Source organism: Cupressus sempervirens, chromosome 6, assembly GCF_028749045.1.
Source record: "Cupressus sempervirens isolate cs-2001-9-10 chromosome 6, ASM2874904v1, whole genome shotgun sequence".
Classification (NCBI taxonomy): Eukaryota; Viridiplantae; Streptophyta; class Pinopsida; order Cupressales; family Cupressaceae; genus Cupressus; species Cupressus sempervirens.
Window position 1 is genome coordinate 705129882 of NC_143123.1, and position 17708 is coordinate 705147589.

A 17708-nucleotide genomic window follows, 5' to 3' on the forward strand; every position below is an offset into this window, starting at 1 on the left:
TTACTTTTCGTGGCCCACAACTGAGTCTGGTCCCACCATCTCCATGCGTCAAATGCTCATATTCTCACTTTGATTATTTCTCCTACAACTTTATAAAGAGAGAAAGTGACAAGCATTGATCTTTTAAGAGTTGATGACTAGGAAAATGAATTGTTTGACATTGCTTGGAAAACAAAGAGTGGCCTATAGGGACAGGTGTCAACTCATCACTTCCTCGCAACATGAAATCTTAACTCATCTCTTAATCCTATAAAGCTATGAATAACCATTTAGAAATAACTATTTCATTCCATCACAACCTTACATCCCTAAATTTTAACCATAGCTTTCGCCTTGCAAGGATGCGATCATGGCTATCTCTCCTTCACAATTCTAACCTTAGGTTAACTTTAACTACCTATGAAGTAGCGATGGATTTAAACTTGACTACCCCGAGTTACTTTTCATAGCTTCTCCACCTTAACTCAAGATTAAATTTAATTTCTTGTGATGTTGTGATGACTTAAACTTTAACCATCATGTTAACCCTTTGCACCATTGCAACTTGAATTTCTTTAGGCTAGAACTAAGTCATGATCATGTGATCTTTAGCTTTGAATGCTTCGCAACCCTAACCTCAGGTTTCTCTTAACTACTAGTGATGATGTGATGAAGAACTTTAACTGATTCACCACCTTAACTAGAAGTCAGCCTTAACTCCTTGCAATGGTGTGATTGCTCAGACCTTAACAATTGTGGTTATCTCTCACTTCTTTGCAACTCAAAATACTTAAGGACACTTGTCATTCCATATTAAAACACCATTCATTGATTTGATTCCCATCTAATGGTTAGGAATCCATCTCTAAGGGAAATTGATTTTTCAACCTATAATGTGTAGATTATGACGCATTCTACACTGTTGATGATTTCCATCTTCGTTCTTACCACTTTTGACTAGGTTCTTTGCCATTGTTGGATATTTGAGCTCTTCCTCTACATCAAATTTGAATGCTTTTCTTTCTAACCTATTTTTCATGATCTACATCATATCCTCTAGCCTTGATCTCAATGTTCTTTGTTGCCCTTTTCTTTGAATATAAGTGTGATCTTCTTTTCAAATGCATCATGTCTTCACCATGAACACTTGATAAAAGCATTAGGGTTTTGCAACAACTTTCCCATCATCTAGGAAATGCATATACTTATCCTCCTTTTCCTAATCACCTAATATGAACAAATGCATTAGATTTATTTTCAATGCACACAAAGGGATAGATGAGAAGAGAAGTTCCTTAAGGACAATCTAGACATAGACATGACATCACATTGTCTCAACCCTAATCCTATAAATTTGAAAAATATAGGGGAACTGAAAGTGCTCTAAGACAATCTTTCAAAGATAACCTTGTAACTATCTTTTTTTTCTACTTTAGAGATGTCTCCCAAGTCTTGTTTATATGATTTAATGCAATAACTTGTTCTTTCATCTTGGTTCCTAATTCATCTAATGATTCAATTAACTCTACACTTGGTAGTGTCAATTCTTCTTCTTCTATTGTTCTTAAGTTTCTCAACATAGGCTACATGATAGGGTTTAGAAGTGCTTGCACTTTGTATATTCATCATTCTACTATTCTATTTTTCTTGTAGTTGTCTTATCTTGTTCAAATTTTTCTTTACCTCCTCACTGAATAAGGTAATTGTACATGATAATTGATCAAGTTGGTTTCTTAAATTATCCAATTCCTTGTGTTCTTGATTATTTTCCCCCTCCAAATATTCCACTAATTTTGAATTGTATGATATCTTGATAAAGGTGTTCCCTACCTTTGTTAATTTGAGATGCACACATCTTACTAAGCAAGCTAGCCACTCCTGTCTCCCTCTTTTCTCTATTTTTTAGTGATGTCTCTCTTATTGTAATCTTGGAGTTGACAAAGACTTGAGTCCCTGGGACCTTGAGGATCTCTTTGTCCCTTTCATTTTAATAATGTTATATTTACATTATGATCTCTATTACCAAGAGTTTGCATGGAGTCCATACTCTTGCTAAAGTGGGGGCTTAATGTATCATCTTAAAATGGAAGCACTTCCATGTTAAGAGTGTTTAGCCCTCCAAGTAAGTCTGATGCAGTGCTAATCCAAATGTACCTCAAAATGAGGTGATCTAGAAGCCAGTAAATAAATACACAATGGAAAATGAACAAGAGGGACAATATTTAGATCTAGAAACAAGAGATTTCATATATTCCAATTAAGAAGATTACATCCAACATGACTGGCTATATGATCTTTCGGGTTACGACCATTACAAAGAAGAATACATCTTTCAAAGAAGAACAGATCTCAGACTCAAATACAAACTTCTATCTCCAAACTACTCTAGACTAAGACTCCACACTTCCAAATTCTACATCTCCATGCTTTAACAATAATCCATCATCAAATCATAATGCCTAAGACTCTACCCAAAACCCCTTTAAATACTTGCCAAAATGGCTTATAGAAGATTCTAGAACATAGAAAGGCCACAAGTCAACTTGATGCAAATACCAACTAATAAACCCTTACATTAAATGCATAACCAAGCCACAAATTGGCTCTCAACAAATATTAACTACCTATACCAATATTAGATATAAGCAAGGTCAGCCCAAACAGGGACTAAACACAAACTATTTGGCAAATGAAGGCTTCACAAAACACTGGCACTTGAAACTTGAATGAATTCTTGGAAACCACATGAGCTCAACATCCAAAGATAACTCAGCAACCACAAGGAACTCGACAACCAAAGAATCATTTGGCAACCAAAGGATCACTTGGCAGCAACTAAGAACTTAGAAACAACTAGGAAGCTTGGCATCCACTAAATGCTTGACACCCACTAGAGCTTGAAAAATGAAGGATAACTTGGCATATATTGCAACTCAACAAACACTGCAACTGACCAACTTGGCACTCGCTGGAGATTTATTGGTACTCGAAAATTGTTGCAACTCAAAAACAACCAACATAATTAGTAGGATAACATAATGGTCAAGATGCTCCTACATCAGACTTCCTAGGTAAATAAAAAAATGTGTCCCACATTTTTCTCCCAAAAGAAAATTTCACACTCAGCTTCATCTTCACAAAAGGTTTCCACTCCATCAAAGAAAAGAGATCAAATCTAAAAATCAACAATCTATGCTTCACCCATTAAAAAATAAGAATCTCATCCAACTAATCAATATACTCACTCAACTAAAAATCACAATGCTCCATTTTCAACTCATCATCACCATCATCCAAAACATCATTCTCATACATGAAAACCATATCAGTTATAACATCTAGATCACAAACCTAATCAGCAACAATATATGAACTTAGATCCATAATAGTAGCAAACTATAAATCCACAACAAAAAAGACATGTATATTCATTCCTCCAGCAACATATAGAACACCAATATCATCAAAATCCACATTAGTAACAACATCTGTATCCTTCAGCATCTCAGCAGCAACATATAAGTTTAGATCCATATCACCAAAAACATTACCATGTAAATCCACATCAATAACATCTTTGAAACCCTCAACCACATTAGCAGCAACTAAATCCATCTTCTTATCACAATCAACATCCAGATCAATGACAGAGTGAACATATAACTCCAGATCAGCAACATCAACAACAGGTAAGTCCTCAATCACATCCATTCCAACATTAACATCATTCTATATAACAACATCCAATTCCTTACCAACATAAGTGAAAATCTCTTTTTAGCAATCTCATTGCAGACAACAAGATGCTCTACAATTTCCATGTTAGATCTATCCATTTGCTCATGAAAACCAAAAGATACTCCCTCCATTTCAAAAAAATCATCATGTACTTCCATGATCTATCTTCTTCTCTTCATAATTTCTTTAACCAGCCAACAAACCTTCTTTCTAATCCTTAAATCCCAACTCAAATCAAACTCTTCCAAATCATCAATTCTTTCATGTAAATCATCCCAGAAAGAATTATATTCATTACTCTCAACATCATCAAGATGTCTCCCACAATCTTGCACTAACTCAATAGCTTCTACTTTGGCTTTAAGTTTGCTCAACATGTCCAATAATTCTAGACTAACATTTCTCCTTCCTTGGACCATCTTTACACATACAATGATCGAGCAGCAAGTCATCTGTAAGCATAGGCCAAATTCACAGATCTACCAGCCTGCGCCAAATTCACCAACAAGCTAGGACTTCCAAAATCAAAACCCTTCTCTGATAAACTTTGCCCAACCAAGGTCCTGGTACAAACTGCCTCACACTTCGGCAATCTACTTGCACACTCAAGAACAACTGAGCTCTGATACCAATTGATGTAGTGCTAATCTAGATGTACCCCAAAATGAGGTGATCCATAAGCTAGCAAACAAACACACAATGGAAAATGAACAAGAGGAATGAGATTCAGATCTAGAGACAAGAGATTTCATATTTTCCAATTATGAAGATTACATCCAACATGCTTGGTAGTATGGCCTTCCAAGTTACGACTATTACAAAGAAGAATACATCTTTTAAAGAAGAACAAATCTCAGACTCAAATACAAACTTCTATCTCCAAACTACTCTAGACTAAGACTCCACACTTCCAAATTCTACATCTCCATGCTTTCACAATAATCAATCATCGAATCATAATGCCGAAGAATCTACCCAAGACCCCTTTAAATACTTATCAAAATGGCTTATAGAAGATTCTAGAACATAGAAAGGCTATATGTTAGCCTGATGCAAATACCAACTAATAAACCCTTACATTAAATGCATAAACAAGCCACAAGTCAACTCTCAACAAATATTAACTATCTATACCAATATTAAATATAAGCAAGGTCGGCCCAAACAAGGACCATACACAAACTACTTGGCAAAAAAAGACTTCAGAAAACACTAGCACTTGACACTCGAATGATCACTCAAAAACCACATGAGCTTAGCATCCAGAGAGAACTTGACAACCATGGAGAAGTCAACAACCAAAGGATCATTTGACAACCAAAGGATCACTTGGCAGCAACTAAGAACTTAGAAACAACTAGGAAGCTCAGCATTCACTAAATGCTCGACACCTACTAGAACTCAGCAAATGAAGGACAACTTGGCACATATTGCAACTCGACACTCACTAAAGATTTACTGGTACTTGACAATTGTTCTAACTTGGCAACAACCAATAGAATCGATAGGATAACACGATGGCCAGTATGCTCCTACATTAGACTACTAGGGTAAATAGAAACGACCTTGGATGCTCCTACATCAAATTTTTTGGTGGTCATATCGAGCACCTTAAATGGGTTCTTGGCTTAGATCTAGATTTTTCCCCTGATTTTGCCCCTTTTTCCACTTTCTTTCTGCATTTTTTCTAGCATTCTGGACTAAGATCTTGAGATTGGTGACCTTAGGGTCAAGGTCACCCTTTTAGGTCAAGGTCAACCTTGACCCTAACCTAGGTCAAGGATGATCTCTACCTTGACCCAAGGTCCAAATTTCAAGGTTTTATGGTTTTTGGATGTCAAGTTTCGAAAAGAATTGTTTTGCTACTTCTAGGTCAATTGTTTTGGTCTCTGAAATGGTAAACTCTTAAATAGCATTTAATCTAGATCTATTTCTAGGGGTAAGGACCCGATGGGAATTTATTTATCATATGTCGGCCACTCTAGTAGTTTGTGCCCTAGATCTCTATAAAAGAGAAGACTCCTCTTATTTACTCTAAGATAAGAACATATCTCATGATCCATTGTCAAGCATCCACTTTCATGATCAAGTTCTCAAGTACAAGCAAGCACTCAAGCATTCAAGCCTTCAAGAGTTCAAGAATTCAATTCATCAAGGAGATCCATTAGTAGCCATTGAAGGATTCAAGCTCTATGGAGCCCTCTTGTTGAAGATTCATCCATTTCCATTCAAGCCTCTTCCTAATCCAAGATCCATTCAAGATTGATCTTGAAGATCTAAGACAATTCATTTGAGACATCTTACATCCTAATCTACATTCATTTGGAGAATCCAGACTTGTGGATTCAAGGATTCGAATCCTCCACAAGGGTTAGAACATAAGAAAGGTGAATAATTCCATTTACTTTGTTTATCTATATTACAATTTTAATTTAAACATTAATTCCAAATTGGGGTTTGATCAAGGCAAACTCCCCATTTAACAAACATAACCATTTTTTCTTGCATGTACAGGTGTGGAACATCGAATTGAAGTTCAGATTTGGATACCCTTTATGGAAAGCTTCCAAGTTACATGAACAAAATTTTCATCAAAGAAGTAGACTTTTTCTACCTACGTCAAGGTTGACTTGACCTCAAAAAAGAAAAATATTTCTCGGTTTTGAAGATCTCGCAATTTTGGTTTAAGTTTTCAAAAATCAACAATTTCTAAGATTGCTTGATAGGGTTTTCAACTGATTCTTTTTCAAAGGTAAGTACCTTTTATTTCTTTATTTCAATATCAATCATCTATATTTACTTTCCATATCATATAATTCATATGTACCTATAAGGTAAGGGTTTAGGGTCTCTTTCATGTGCACTATTCTAAAACCCTATTCATCCATATTTTTCATCTTATAGGAACCTAATGCTTATGAGATTCAATGGCCACCTAAGATTGGAATCTTTCACATATTCAACATAGAAATCCTCACACAATTCAAAGGAGATAATGAATAACTAAATATAAGAAAAAATGTAGATGTGGAAGACATCAAAGCTCTATCATTAAAGGAGGCACCAAAACTAGAGAGGATACTTGACACCAAAGTTGTGAAGAAGACAAGAGGAAAGGAGTATAAACAATATTTTGTCAAAATTACAAGTTATTTAGATATGGATGTTGTATGGATAAAAGAGGAGGACATCAACAACCAAGGTACCACTCTACAAGAGCTCATCTGAAGTAGCCCTAAGATAAATTTTCTCAGGTGTATGGTGCATGGGCACCCACATGAAGAGTTTACTTAGTCACTTCATTTCCATATGTAGAAAGACCATAATGCATATTAGATGGACGATATCATGCCCATGCATATAGGATAGGTTATTGAGTCTTATTTTGTAAGGCATTGGCATGTTTGGCATCTTTATAAGCCATCATGTCCACATTACTAAATTAGCCTATAAGAATGTAATTAGTTCATTTTAAAGAGGATTTCAATGTTTTTAGGATGGCCATAATGATAGGGAGACACTTTTGTTTGTATGCATCAAATATTGTCAAAGCTGCAAAGTGCAACTTGACAATTTTGGGCAAAGCAACAAAATATCAACTTTTGATATACATAATGATGCATGAGCATCAATCTTGGATTTTGGTGGAGTTATGTTTTTAATGGTTAGGGATGTGTTGGAGACACATTGGGGAACCTTTTCTCATGATTTCATAGAGATTGGATGGATTGAGTTGAAGTTTGAGCTATTTGTACCTTGCTGCTAGAATTGTATTTTTTGGTTTATGGGTTTCTGGTGTAGGACATGTAACTAATTTTAAACAATGAATGAGAGGATGCACTTTTTAGGGATTGAATAAGGCCTATACTTATATCTTTTGTTAAAGGTGCAAGTTTTATTTCCTCATAAGTTGGGAGATATGGTGATTCTCCCGGAGTATCAATTTTTGGCAGTTCTGCACAATAGTTTTATGTGTTTGACTTTCAGGATGGATGCCCACTTATCCTTGGAGAATCAGCCTTTGTGCCCTTAATGAGTTGTAGAGGACCTAAAGTTATACCTTCAGTTTGAAGCATGAGTTATAATTCAATCTAAACTAGTAGATATCGTGATTTTTCTCAAGTATTGATTTCTGAACATTTAATTGTTGTTGGAGGCCAACTTGTGGCTCTTCAAGTATTTAATGTTAATTTTTGGCATTCTGGGCCAAATTATGGCTTAGATTGATATAAGTAGAGGTTGTGGTGAAGTCTTTTAGTCATTCATTCATGAAGAGATGATTCATTCAGAGGAGGAGGAGTGAGTGTGGGAGCAGCTGAAGAGGGAGTTTTTCCTGAGTCTATGGACAGAGCGTCGAATGTGTGGTAGTTTACAATAGTATTATAATGTAGTTGTGAGTGTGTGGATAAAGTGTCAAATGTGAGGTAGTTTACACTTGGATCTTGAATAAAGTTGGAGTAGAGCTAGTGGCTATGGCTTGGAAAACAAGGAGATTTCTTGGTGGGCATGCGAGCACTTCCTTGGTGGCTTCTTCTAGATTGTTGTTATGTTATAGATCTAGGCTAGCTAGGATTGGTTTTTTAAGTTGGATCTTGTGGAACTGATTTTATAATTTCTATTTATACTTAACCCTAACCTAGAAGGCCTTACAGTCGGGCATATTGCATGTAATCAGTTATATTTTATGAACAAATTATTGTAATTTGGTATTAGATCTTGAATTGTTGCTTCTTGTTATTGTATCTTTTGTTGTGTGGTTATTTGTTGGGAGTTAGGAAATCTCCTTTGTGGATTATCCTACCCTATGCTACATCAGATGGTAACAGAGCAAAGGTTGTTCCTGAGTGTGTAGATAGATTGTCGAAGCTGAGGTAGTTTTCACTAGGACTTGAATTGGAGAAGTAGATCTGAGTTGATCTTGGTAATTTGTTAGTGGATTTTCTTTTTGGAGCCTTAGATCTCTTGGTTGCAAGGTCGTAGATCATGCTTTTGACTTGCAATTGTAGAAGGCTTGAAGATGGATCAATGGATGCAAAGATCGAAATTTGATCTTGTTGATGCATGATAATAGGGAGTTTGTGGATTGCAGATCTGTGGTCCTGGACTTGTAATGTGGTTTTTCATTGTACATGCAAGGTGGTAGGTTGCAATCTAACTTTCAAACAATTTAGTTTTGTCACAAGGAGCAGGGGAAGGATTTGTTGCAAAGGATTTATGAAGATCTTAGGAGATGGCTCCAAGAGGATTGGACCCTAAGATGATTGTGAATCTCCATGATGTGGTGGAGAGGAATTTTTTCTAAGATGTCTGCTTAGGTAAAATCTAGTTTGGATGATCAAACTAAGAAGGTGGTTGCTTAGTTTGAGTCCACTTCAGATGATTGAGAAAAGTATTGGATGAGTAAGGCACCAGTTAAGAGACTTGTTCGTGAGAGAAGATGGCATAGCAAGGTCAACGTGGAAAAGGTTGGTTTTTTTTATTAGATTGTGGAGTCTGATACAAAACTTGTAGAGAAATTGGAGGTTGTTGCTGAAGACATTCCTAACTTTGTTGATGCTAGGATAGACATTGGTTTTCATGATTGGTTGGCTAAGTCTAACATGGAAATTGCCGAACACTTGGTCATCGATGATTTGGTTGTTGTTGGTGATGAGTTGTATCCTGCAGAGCATCTTATTGTGAGCAATGAGATTGTTGTTGTTGTGAGTTTGGAATATGTTGATGGAGATTTACATATTGCTACTGATATGTAGTTTGTTGTTGCTAGTGTGGATTCACTAGTTGCTAGTGTAGACGAGGATTTGTTGATGAAGCATTATGTTCTGTTTGTTCTTGGGTGTGAGCATGTTGATTGGGTTGCTAATATGTATTTGATTCTGATGTTTTAGTGGATGAAGCATAGATGGTGGATTTTTACATTTTTTCTATTGACTTTGATGAAGTGGAAGCCTTTGGTAAAAATGAAGTTGGTTGTTGATCTTTCTTTGGGCATCAAAGTATGGGACATACTTTTCTATTTACTTGGGGAGTCTGATGTAGGAGCATCAAGCTTGGATTTTGGTGGAGTTATGCTTTTCATGGTTAGGGATGTGTTGGAGAAATATTGGGGAACCTTTCCTCATAATTTCATAGAGATTGGATGAATTGTGTTGAAGTTTGAGCTATTTGTACCTTGCGATTGGAACTGTACTTTTTGATTTTTGGGTGTTTGTTACAGGATGTGTAACTACTTTTCCACAATGAATAAGAGGATGCACTTTTCAAATATTTAAGAGGGCCTAGAGTAATAGCTTCGATTAAAGGTGCAAGTTCTAATTCCTCATAAGTTGGAAGATACGACAATTCTCTCTGAGTATCAATTTCTAGCAGTTCTTTGTGATAGTTTTTTGTGCTTGACTTTCAGGATGGATGCACACTTATCCTTGGTGAATCAGTCTTTGTGCCCTTAAGGGGTTGTAGAGGACCTAAAGTTCTACCTTTAGTTCAAGGCGTGAGTTCTAATTCAATTAGAGCTAGGAGATATCATGATTTTTCTCGGGTATCAATTTTTGGACATTTAATTATTGTTGAAGGCTGACTTGTGACTCTTCAAGCATTTAATGTTAGTCTTTGGCATTTTGGGCTCACTTGTAGCTTAGATTGGTATAAGTAGGGGTCATGGTGAAGTCTTTTAGTCATTCATTCATTATGGGATGATTCATTTAGAGGAGGAGTGAGTGTGGGAGCAACTGAAGAGGGAGTTTTTCCTGATTCTGTGGATAGAGCGTCGAATGTGAGGTTGTTTACAACAATATTATAATGGAGTTGTGAGTGTGTGGACAGAGCATCGAATGTTAGGCAATTTAGACTTGGATCTTGGATAAAGTTGGAGCAAAGCTAGTGGTTGTGACTTGGAAAACAAGGAGATTGCTTGGTGGGCTTGCGAGCACTTCCTTGGTGGTTTCTTCCAGATTGTTGTTATGTTATAGATCTAGGCTAGCTAGGATTGGTTTTGTAAGTTGGATCTTGTTGGATCTTGCGGAACTAATTTTGTAATTATTGTTTGCATTTGGCCCTGACCCAGAAGGCCTTGTAGCCGGGCATATTGCATGTAATCAATTATATTTTATGAAAAAATTATTGTAATTTGGTATCATATCTTGCATTGTTGCTTCTTGTTATTGTATATTTCGCTATGTGGTTATTTGCTAGGGGCTAGGACATCTCCTTTGGGGATTCTCCTGCCCTGTGCTGCATCACATAGTGGGAGATGAATAGACTTGGCACCTTACCAGAAATACAAAGCATCAAATCATAAATAAATAGATCTAAAAACTTTGTGTGAACAACTATCAAGAAGATTTGAATAAGTTTTGGATCGGTTGATATAGAAAGAACTTAAGAAAATTTGATTTTTTGATGAAAATTGTTGAACACAGACTAACAACGCACTTGTATGGATGTGGTAAGGTCCAAAACCTCCATGCATGCTTAGGGGATTGAGTTGGCTTTCAAATGAATCAGGTTTGGGGTTTTGAAATGACAAGATGTGGGGAAAAAGTGAAAATCTTTGACAGGAGGTTTGAAATTGAGTGTAAATCAAGGGTTTGATACTCACCTTACCACTAGCCATTCTCAATGGTCCTTTGGGTTTTGTTAGCTCTAAGAGTCTATTTGAAGATTTTGGTATACATTTTTGTATATCCTTAAAATCAGATTTTTAACAGAGAGTCCTAAGTGGCTTACTATTCTTATTTTTCAAGAATACAGTCAAAGAAATCCTTGTATCTTGCACGTAGTAGCAAATCAGAGGTTGAGACTTGAGATTTAGTCATATTTTGAGATGCCCTAACTGATAAAATCATTAGGTTGTCAATATCAATCAATTTTTTGTACTTGCTTCATTAATGTGACCTAATTAGGCCTATTAGGTCTATAATCTTTTGTAGATTTGACAAGATTTTTGTGTGAGCTAAGAATTGAGAATTGAGAATTTGTAATAACTCCCAAAAGATTGTATGGAGCACTCCTTTGATTAGCAAGACATTTGTGGAAGTTAGAGTTAATAAGGGCCAACAATCTAGGAAGGACTACTAAGAAAGTAGGGCCCTAAAGAAGGAAAGATTGATTGTTGAAACATGTTATTTGAGTGGATTTGAGACCGCATACAAAGTAATATACACCTATAGAAAGTCGGTGGCAAAATCCTATAAAGCAACTTTGGAGGGATTATTAACCAATCTCTCCGTCAATGTACCTCACTCGGCTACTCTCATACAATGCGGTCTCAAGCTCATAGTCACCAGAGTGACATATATTTTAAAAGGTATATGTCAAGTGGGGGCTCAACCTTTAAGTGGGGTACATGAGGTGCAGGTCCTTATATTAAAGATAATAGTGATTGGTCAAATTTACTCTCCTAAATGTCTCACCATCCGCTTTGAAAGGATCCAATTAGTTTGATTGCAAGTTAATGCTCTCTGTCATGACATGAAGCGGGGCCACACCATTTCTATTCAATCGTATACACTCGGGGCCATGTCATCGTTGTTCTTCCCACACCCGCGTGCCTCGGCGGTGGCTGTTCACATGATTTTTCTCTCTCTCCGGATGGGACAAAAAACATGCTGTTTGCGTCCACCCACGCTAAAGCTTTATGGCCCTCACGGGAAAGTGACCCTACGTAACTAGCGGCACTTTCGGCGGGTAGAGATCGTGAGGTCAAGAGGGAGGAAAATTCAAGAAACATGTTGATAGTACTAAAAGTAAAATATTGTTTACACAAGATCACTTTGATATGTCTAAATATCTAATATTTATTAATTAAGAAACAAGTTCTTAATGGAAATAATGGCCTGAAATGATGATGTTTGTAAGTATTTTTGTAATCAATGTTTTTGATTATATATCTCTTTTTTTAATCTTTGACGATAGATCATAGAGTGTGATATGAAAGGTTGATGGAAAAAATACTCATACATTGATATCTATAAACACCACTTCAAATTAAACTCATAGATTTTGGAAATTTATTCACTATCATTAGCACCTTGGTTTCTAGAACGGTTGAGCATCTATTAAGTCAAGAATTCATCTATGCGAGATATTGAGGAGTTTCGTAGAATGATCACAATATGCTTGCATATGCTTAGCATTTCTTATTAAGATGATTTTTAGTTTTTTAATTAAAAGTACTTTGTATGATGTTCTAAATATATGATGGGATAGTTACAAGTGACAATGATGTAAATAATTTGTAGATTGTAAATGTTCTGACAAGATAATGTATTTAATTGTAATGAAACTTCTTATCTAAATGAAGCATAGAGCAACATGGTAAGTATTATTAGATCAAAACTAAAGTGAATTGTTGGAAAATAATGATTCAACAATTTAATTAGATTTTAGAATTACCTTTCAATCTTGTTGCATGATGAATAAAGAAAATTGATACATAAACCTCAACAGATAATAGAAATCTAAAAAATTGAGTGAGAAGAGATTCATTCTAGTTTGATAATGAAACTTTACCAAAAAAAAAGTAGTGGAAAAAGAGTTGAAAATGAAGGTGTGGAAGGAGTTTTTCTTAAATGTGACAAAATAGGGCAAAAGATAATGACCACAAGAATTGGTAGGTATTGCTCATATCTAGTCACAATGTGCATAAATGAATAATGACTAATAATAAAGTAGAAGCCATGGAAGAAAAGTTCATTAAAAGAAAGAAGAAAATGAAGAAAAGTGTGTCTTTCAAGGATATAACTACACCAAGATCTATCAAGTGAAAAAATATAAATAAGAATGTATCTAGAGGAGGGTTACTATCTCCTAAGATTCATAAAAAGAAAAATAAGGTAAAGAGACAATTACTTCCCTTAATTTTGAAGTGGGTAGAGCACGAGTAAAGGAGTTAATTAAACTTAGCTAGATACTTAATATTATTGACTAGTCTCAAATCTAAATTGTAGATTTTTATAACTCATTAATTATTGTATTAGATAAATTATTGTAATGAAAGTGATTAGTTTTCTTCATAATGAAAGCTAATATTTAAAAAATATTTAATGTAAATTTAGTATACACTAAATTTTGAGCTATCTAGAACACTCATATATAAATAAAAGAATTTATTTCATTGATAAATGTATTTTCTAACAATTAAAATATAGTTCAATTGTAAGAATGATAGAATATGGTACCATCTACTTAGGTACAAATCCCAAGAAATAGTAAGGATTAGGATGTCTTTCAATGAATGAAATCCCAAAACCATTTGCAACATAAGAAAAAGATAAATTTTGTGTTTTAATTTCCATGGAATAGATCACCCTAATGATAAGTAGTGATGTACATGAAATGTATATCTAATGGCAAAGGGCATGACACAAAGCTTACTTGCAAGCACAATTTAAAGTGGGGGTAGGCTACCTAATTCCTACTTTGTAGGAAAAACAAATGAAAAAGGAAATTTCTAGTATAAGTAGGTTTGGTAGAATAGGTTCCACTAATGATAACAACACAATATTTTCTAAAAAGATATTAAAGAAAAATTGTTACACAAATAATCTTGGTCAAAGAAACTTCTGGTAAAAAATACATTTAACATATTATAATCTAATAAAATATACACCAAATATATTATAATCAGTTATTTCAACAAAAATATCAATATTCCTCAAAATAACTATTTTAATTTTTTTATAAAATTCTATTTTAAATACCAAATTTCTTTTGAAAACAATTTTAGGAAAAATATGCCTCATAATAAATCCAAAAAAAAAAATTTACTAGAATGAAATTAAATGCTATGCAGCCCTAAAAAGAAAATAACTGAATCTCAAAAATTTCAATCAAAAGAATCCTCATGCCAAGTCATCTCAAATTGATTTCAGCCGCACAAAACTGATCTGAAGAGATTGGACAGAATTTGAGCAAATTCCATTAAATCGAAAGATCTTAAAACGCAATCTGAACTTTTGAAAGGAATTTAACATTGGAGAGCCTGAGCCTGGTACATACCTCCATTGAGCCACAAGGTAAGCGGTGTTGATTGACTATCATTTTCCGCTTCTACAAAATAATAAAACAAAGCTCGTCCTGCCTTCTCGTCCACTGTAACATATCCGCCGTATTGCTTGAAATTTACATCTGGCTGTCCCGGAAGTCTGTCGATTAAATCCTCCGGCGGTCCCGCTTTAATTTTCACGGCCGTGATGAATAAAATTTGCAGCAGAAAACAGAGCCGTAACCGCATTTTGTCAGGCACCATTCAAACCTCTGTTTCGCAGCGAATTAACTTCTTTGGAACAGATTCCTATCTGTTTCTGTCAAATGACCGCGTTAGTCAGTAAATGGCAGGTATCCCCTTTTAAAGGTAAATCGCACTTCTGCACAGTCCTAATAAGACGAAATCAATACAAATTAATCAAATCCAAAAAATATTCCGTTTTACCCAAACTTTAATGAGGGACTCGGAGCACTGGAGTGATTTTAGGAGTGTAGCCGGGGGTATCTAGACTTTATTTTGAACAAGATGATTGAAAGGGATTAGTTAAAAAAAAATCTTCCCATCAGAGAATTTAGGGATTAGCTTATTTTAGTTTTTAAATTTTTATTTTTTTTAAAGCTTTTATTACTACTGTTTAGCATAAATGGAATAGTCAAAAAAATATCTTCATGTCAGAAGACTTAGGTATGCTTTATTTTATTTTAGATTTTTTAAGTTATCTAATTATTATTTAGCTTAGATTAGTGCTCTTTACCATTCATATGATTCGTTGTCTATTGTGTTTTTAATTTATCTTATTAATCTTCTACAGCACAATACGATATTCCCTCGTCCACATTTATGTGATATATTCATTGGATATACGTTTCTTTCAACATTTCATATCACTCCATCTTAATCCATTCTGTACAGGAAAATAAACGGAACGGAAGATTAAAATAATCTTTATGTATATTTTGTGCTTTGTAAATTTATTAGATTTATTCTCTATAAACACAGATTTGCCAGAGTTCCGTTGCTTAATAATGTATGTTATTTTGAGTTTTTCAATTTTTATTTAGACTAGATTAATAGATTAATACTGTTTAGTTTTTACATGATTTGTTGTATATTGTTTTTTCTATTTGTCTTATTAATATTTTAAAGTGTGATATAAGATTCTAAATTTCAAATTTATGCAATATATTCATTGTATATATATTTCATTCAATATTTAATATCAGTCTTATTGATAAGTGAGAGACATTGTCAAACTGTAATATTGCTATCAAGATTTAATTGTGTAGTTTTTTCTTTTTATATTGAGTCAAGACAAAGTAACAAAGAATAACAGCTACATCAGATAGCTGGAAGAGAGATATATTGTTTAATATATGAAGAAGCTTGACTTAAAAGCTGCACAATTAAATCTGATAGCAATATCACTATGAGTCCCATCTTAAGCCATCCACAACAAGAAAATGAAAAACAGATTAAAATCATCTTTGGAAAAGAAATAAAAAGAAAAGTATAAATTTTATATTTTCTGTTCTGTGAATTTATCAGATTTATACTACATTCCTTAAACACAGATTTACCAGAATTCCGTTTCTTTATAGATCCAGAAATAAAATAAAATTTAGAACAGATTTACAAAAGAGTTGATGCAACATCGCAAAGTTATTGTGGTCAAATACTGCAATGTAAAGCTACTTTCATGTTCCCAAATTTGTAGAGAAGAAACCAGAACACAAATATATTAACGTCAAATAAACTTCTGACAAATCAGCTTGAGCAGAATGCAAATGGAAGGGTTGTAGATAACTTACCTGTAAATTTGGAGATACGTAGGCATACAGAAATGCAAGTTGTGCAATGTTCGTGCCGAATTTCGAACTCAGTCAAGCTGAACATAATAGTGAAAAAACTGAGGTCAATCAATTAATAGTTAATTCAAAAAAATTATTTATAATAAAAATATAAATAATTTTCAATTTTAACTAACGGCGATATGTATTTGAAATGTATTGGTCTGGGAAAAGAATACGCGCATTTCCATTTTCTATAGTTTGTTTTTATCACGGAGGTTGTGTGGAGCCGGTGGCCGAAAATACAGCTGGTTTGAGTTTGACATATTTGGACGCTTCTCTGTACAGTGGCTTTGTGACAGGTAGTTATTAATTATTAAGCATCAAGAGAAAGCGCAGTGGTATAGTGAAATAATATATTAAAAGTTATGAAATAAAGAAGGGTAGAATTGAATTTAACACTAGGGGAGAGGACCATTTGAACGGGTTCCAATGGTTGTGATAGAAATTGTTTACTTTATACCTACACTTGCTTGACTTAATGTCCAATTTTCTGGACAACATTGCACCAATAGGCGCCTCGAGAACGATTACTCTCGGCGTAATATATATAGAGGTATATATAGCTAGTGGCAGTCGCGGCGCAACCAAAAAAGTAATTTTAACTTTTTCTATTTTTTATAAGGTTAGTAGTGATTTTTTTATTTCTTTTTAAATATAGTTGTATAAACTTACTATAAAATAGTAGTATTATAAAATTATTGAACATTTTTTAAAAAATCCTTATTAGTTTAATTGAGTTTAATTTTAAGGATATTGTTAGGTAAATTGTTATATTGAAGAGTAGAGTTAGGGTTAGGGTTAGGGTTAGATATAGGGTTAGGGTTAGGGTTATCGTTAGGGTTAGGGTTAGGATTTTAAATAGAGCTAGGGTTAGGGTTAGGGTTAGGATTTTAAATAGAGTTAGGGTTAGGGTTAGGATTTTAAATAGACTTAGGGTTAGGGTTAGGGCTAGGGCAAGGGCTATTTTAGGATTACAACTATTCTTAGGGTTAGAGTTAGGGTTAGGTTTAGAATTAGAGTGTGTTAGTGTTAGGGTTAGGGAAAGGACAATGGTAAGAATTAGGGTTTAGGTTAGTATTATTGTTAGGTTTAGGGTTAGAATTAGAGTTAGGGTTGAGGTAGAGTTAGAATTAGAGTTAAAATAAGGGTTAGGT

At 34.4% G+C, this 17708-nt stretch overlaps 1 protein-coding gene across 5 annotated transcripts in view; it reads right to left on the reverse strand.

The window, feature by feature from the left end:
- LOC149554228 (serine carboxypeptidase-like 42) overlaps positions 1-16732 on the reverse strand; it is a 54766-nt gene extending 38034 nt beyond the window's left edge. Inside the window, exons 1-2 of one of the 5 annotated variants that reach the window (XM_089789462.1) lie at positions 16513-16732; positions 14716-15020 (exon numbers count right to left, since the gene is read on the reverse strand). In XM_089789462.1, the coding sequence (XP_089645588.1) occupies positions 14716-14965 (250 nt within the window). In that variant the 5' untranslated portion in view covers positions 14966-15020; positions 16513-16732. The other 4 variants (XM_089789465.1, XM_089789463.1, XM_089789464.1 and 1 more) reach the window with 4 other exon arrangements.
- Positions 16733-17708: the final 976 nt, after the last annotated feature.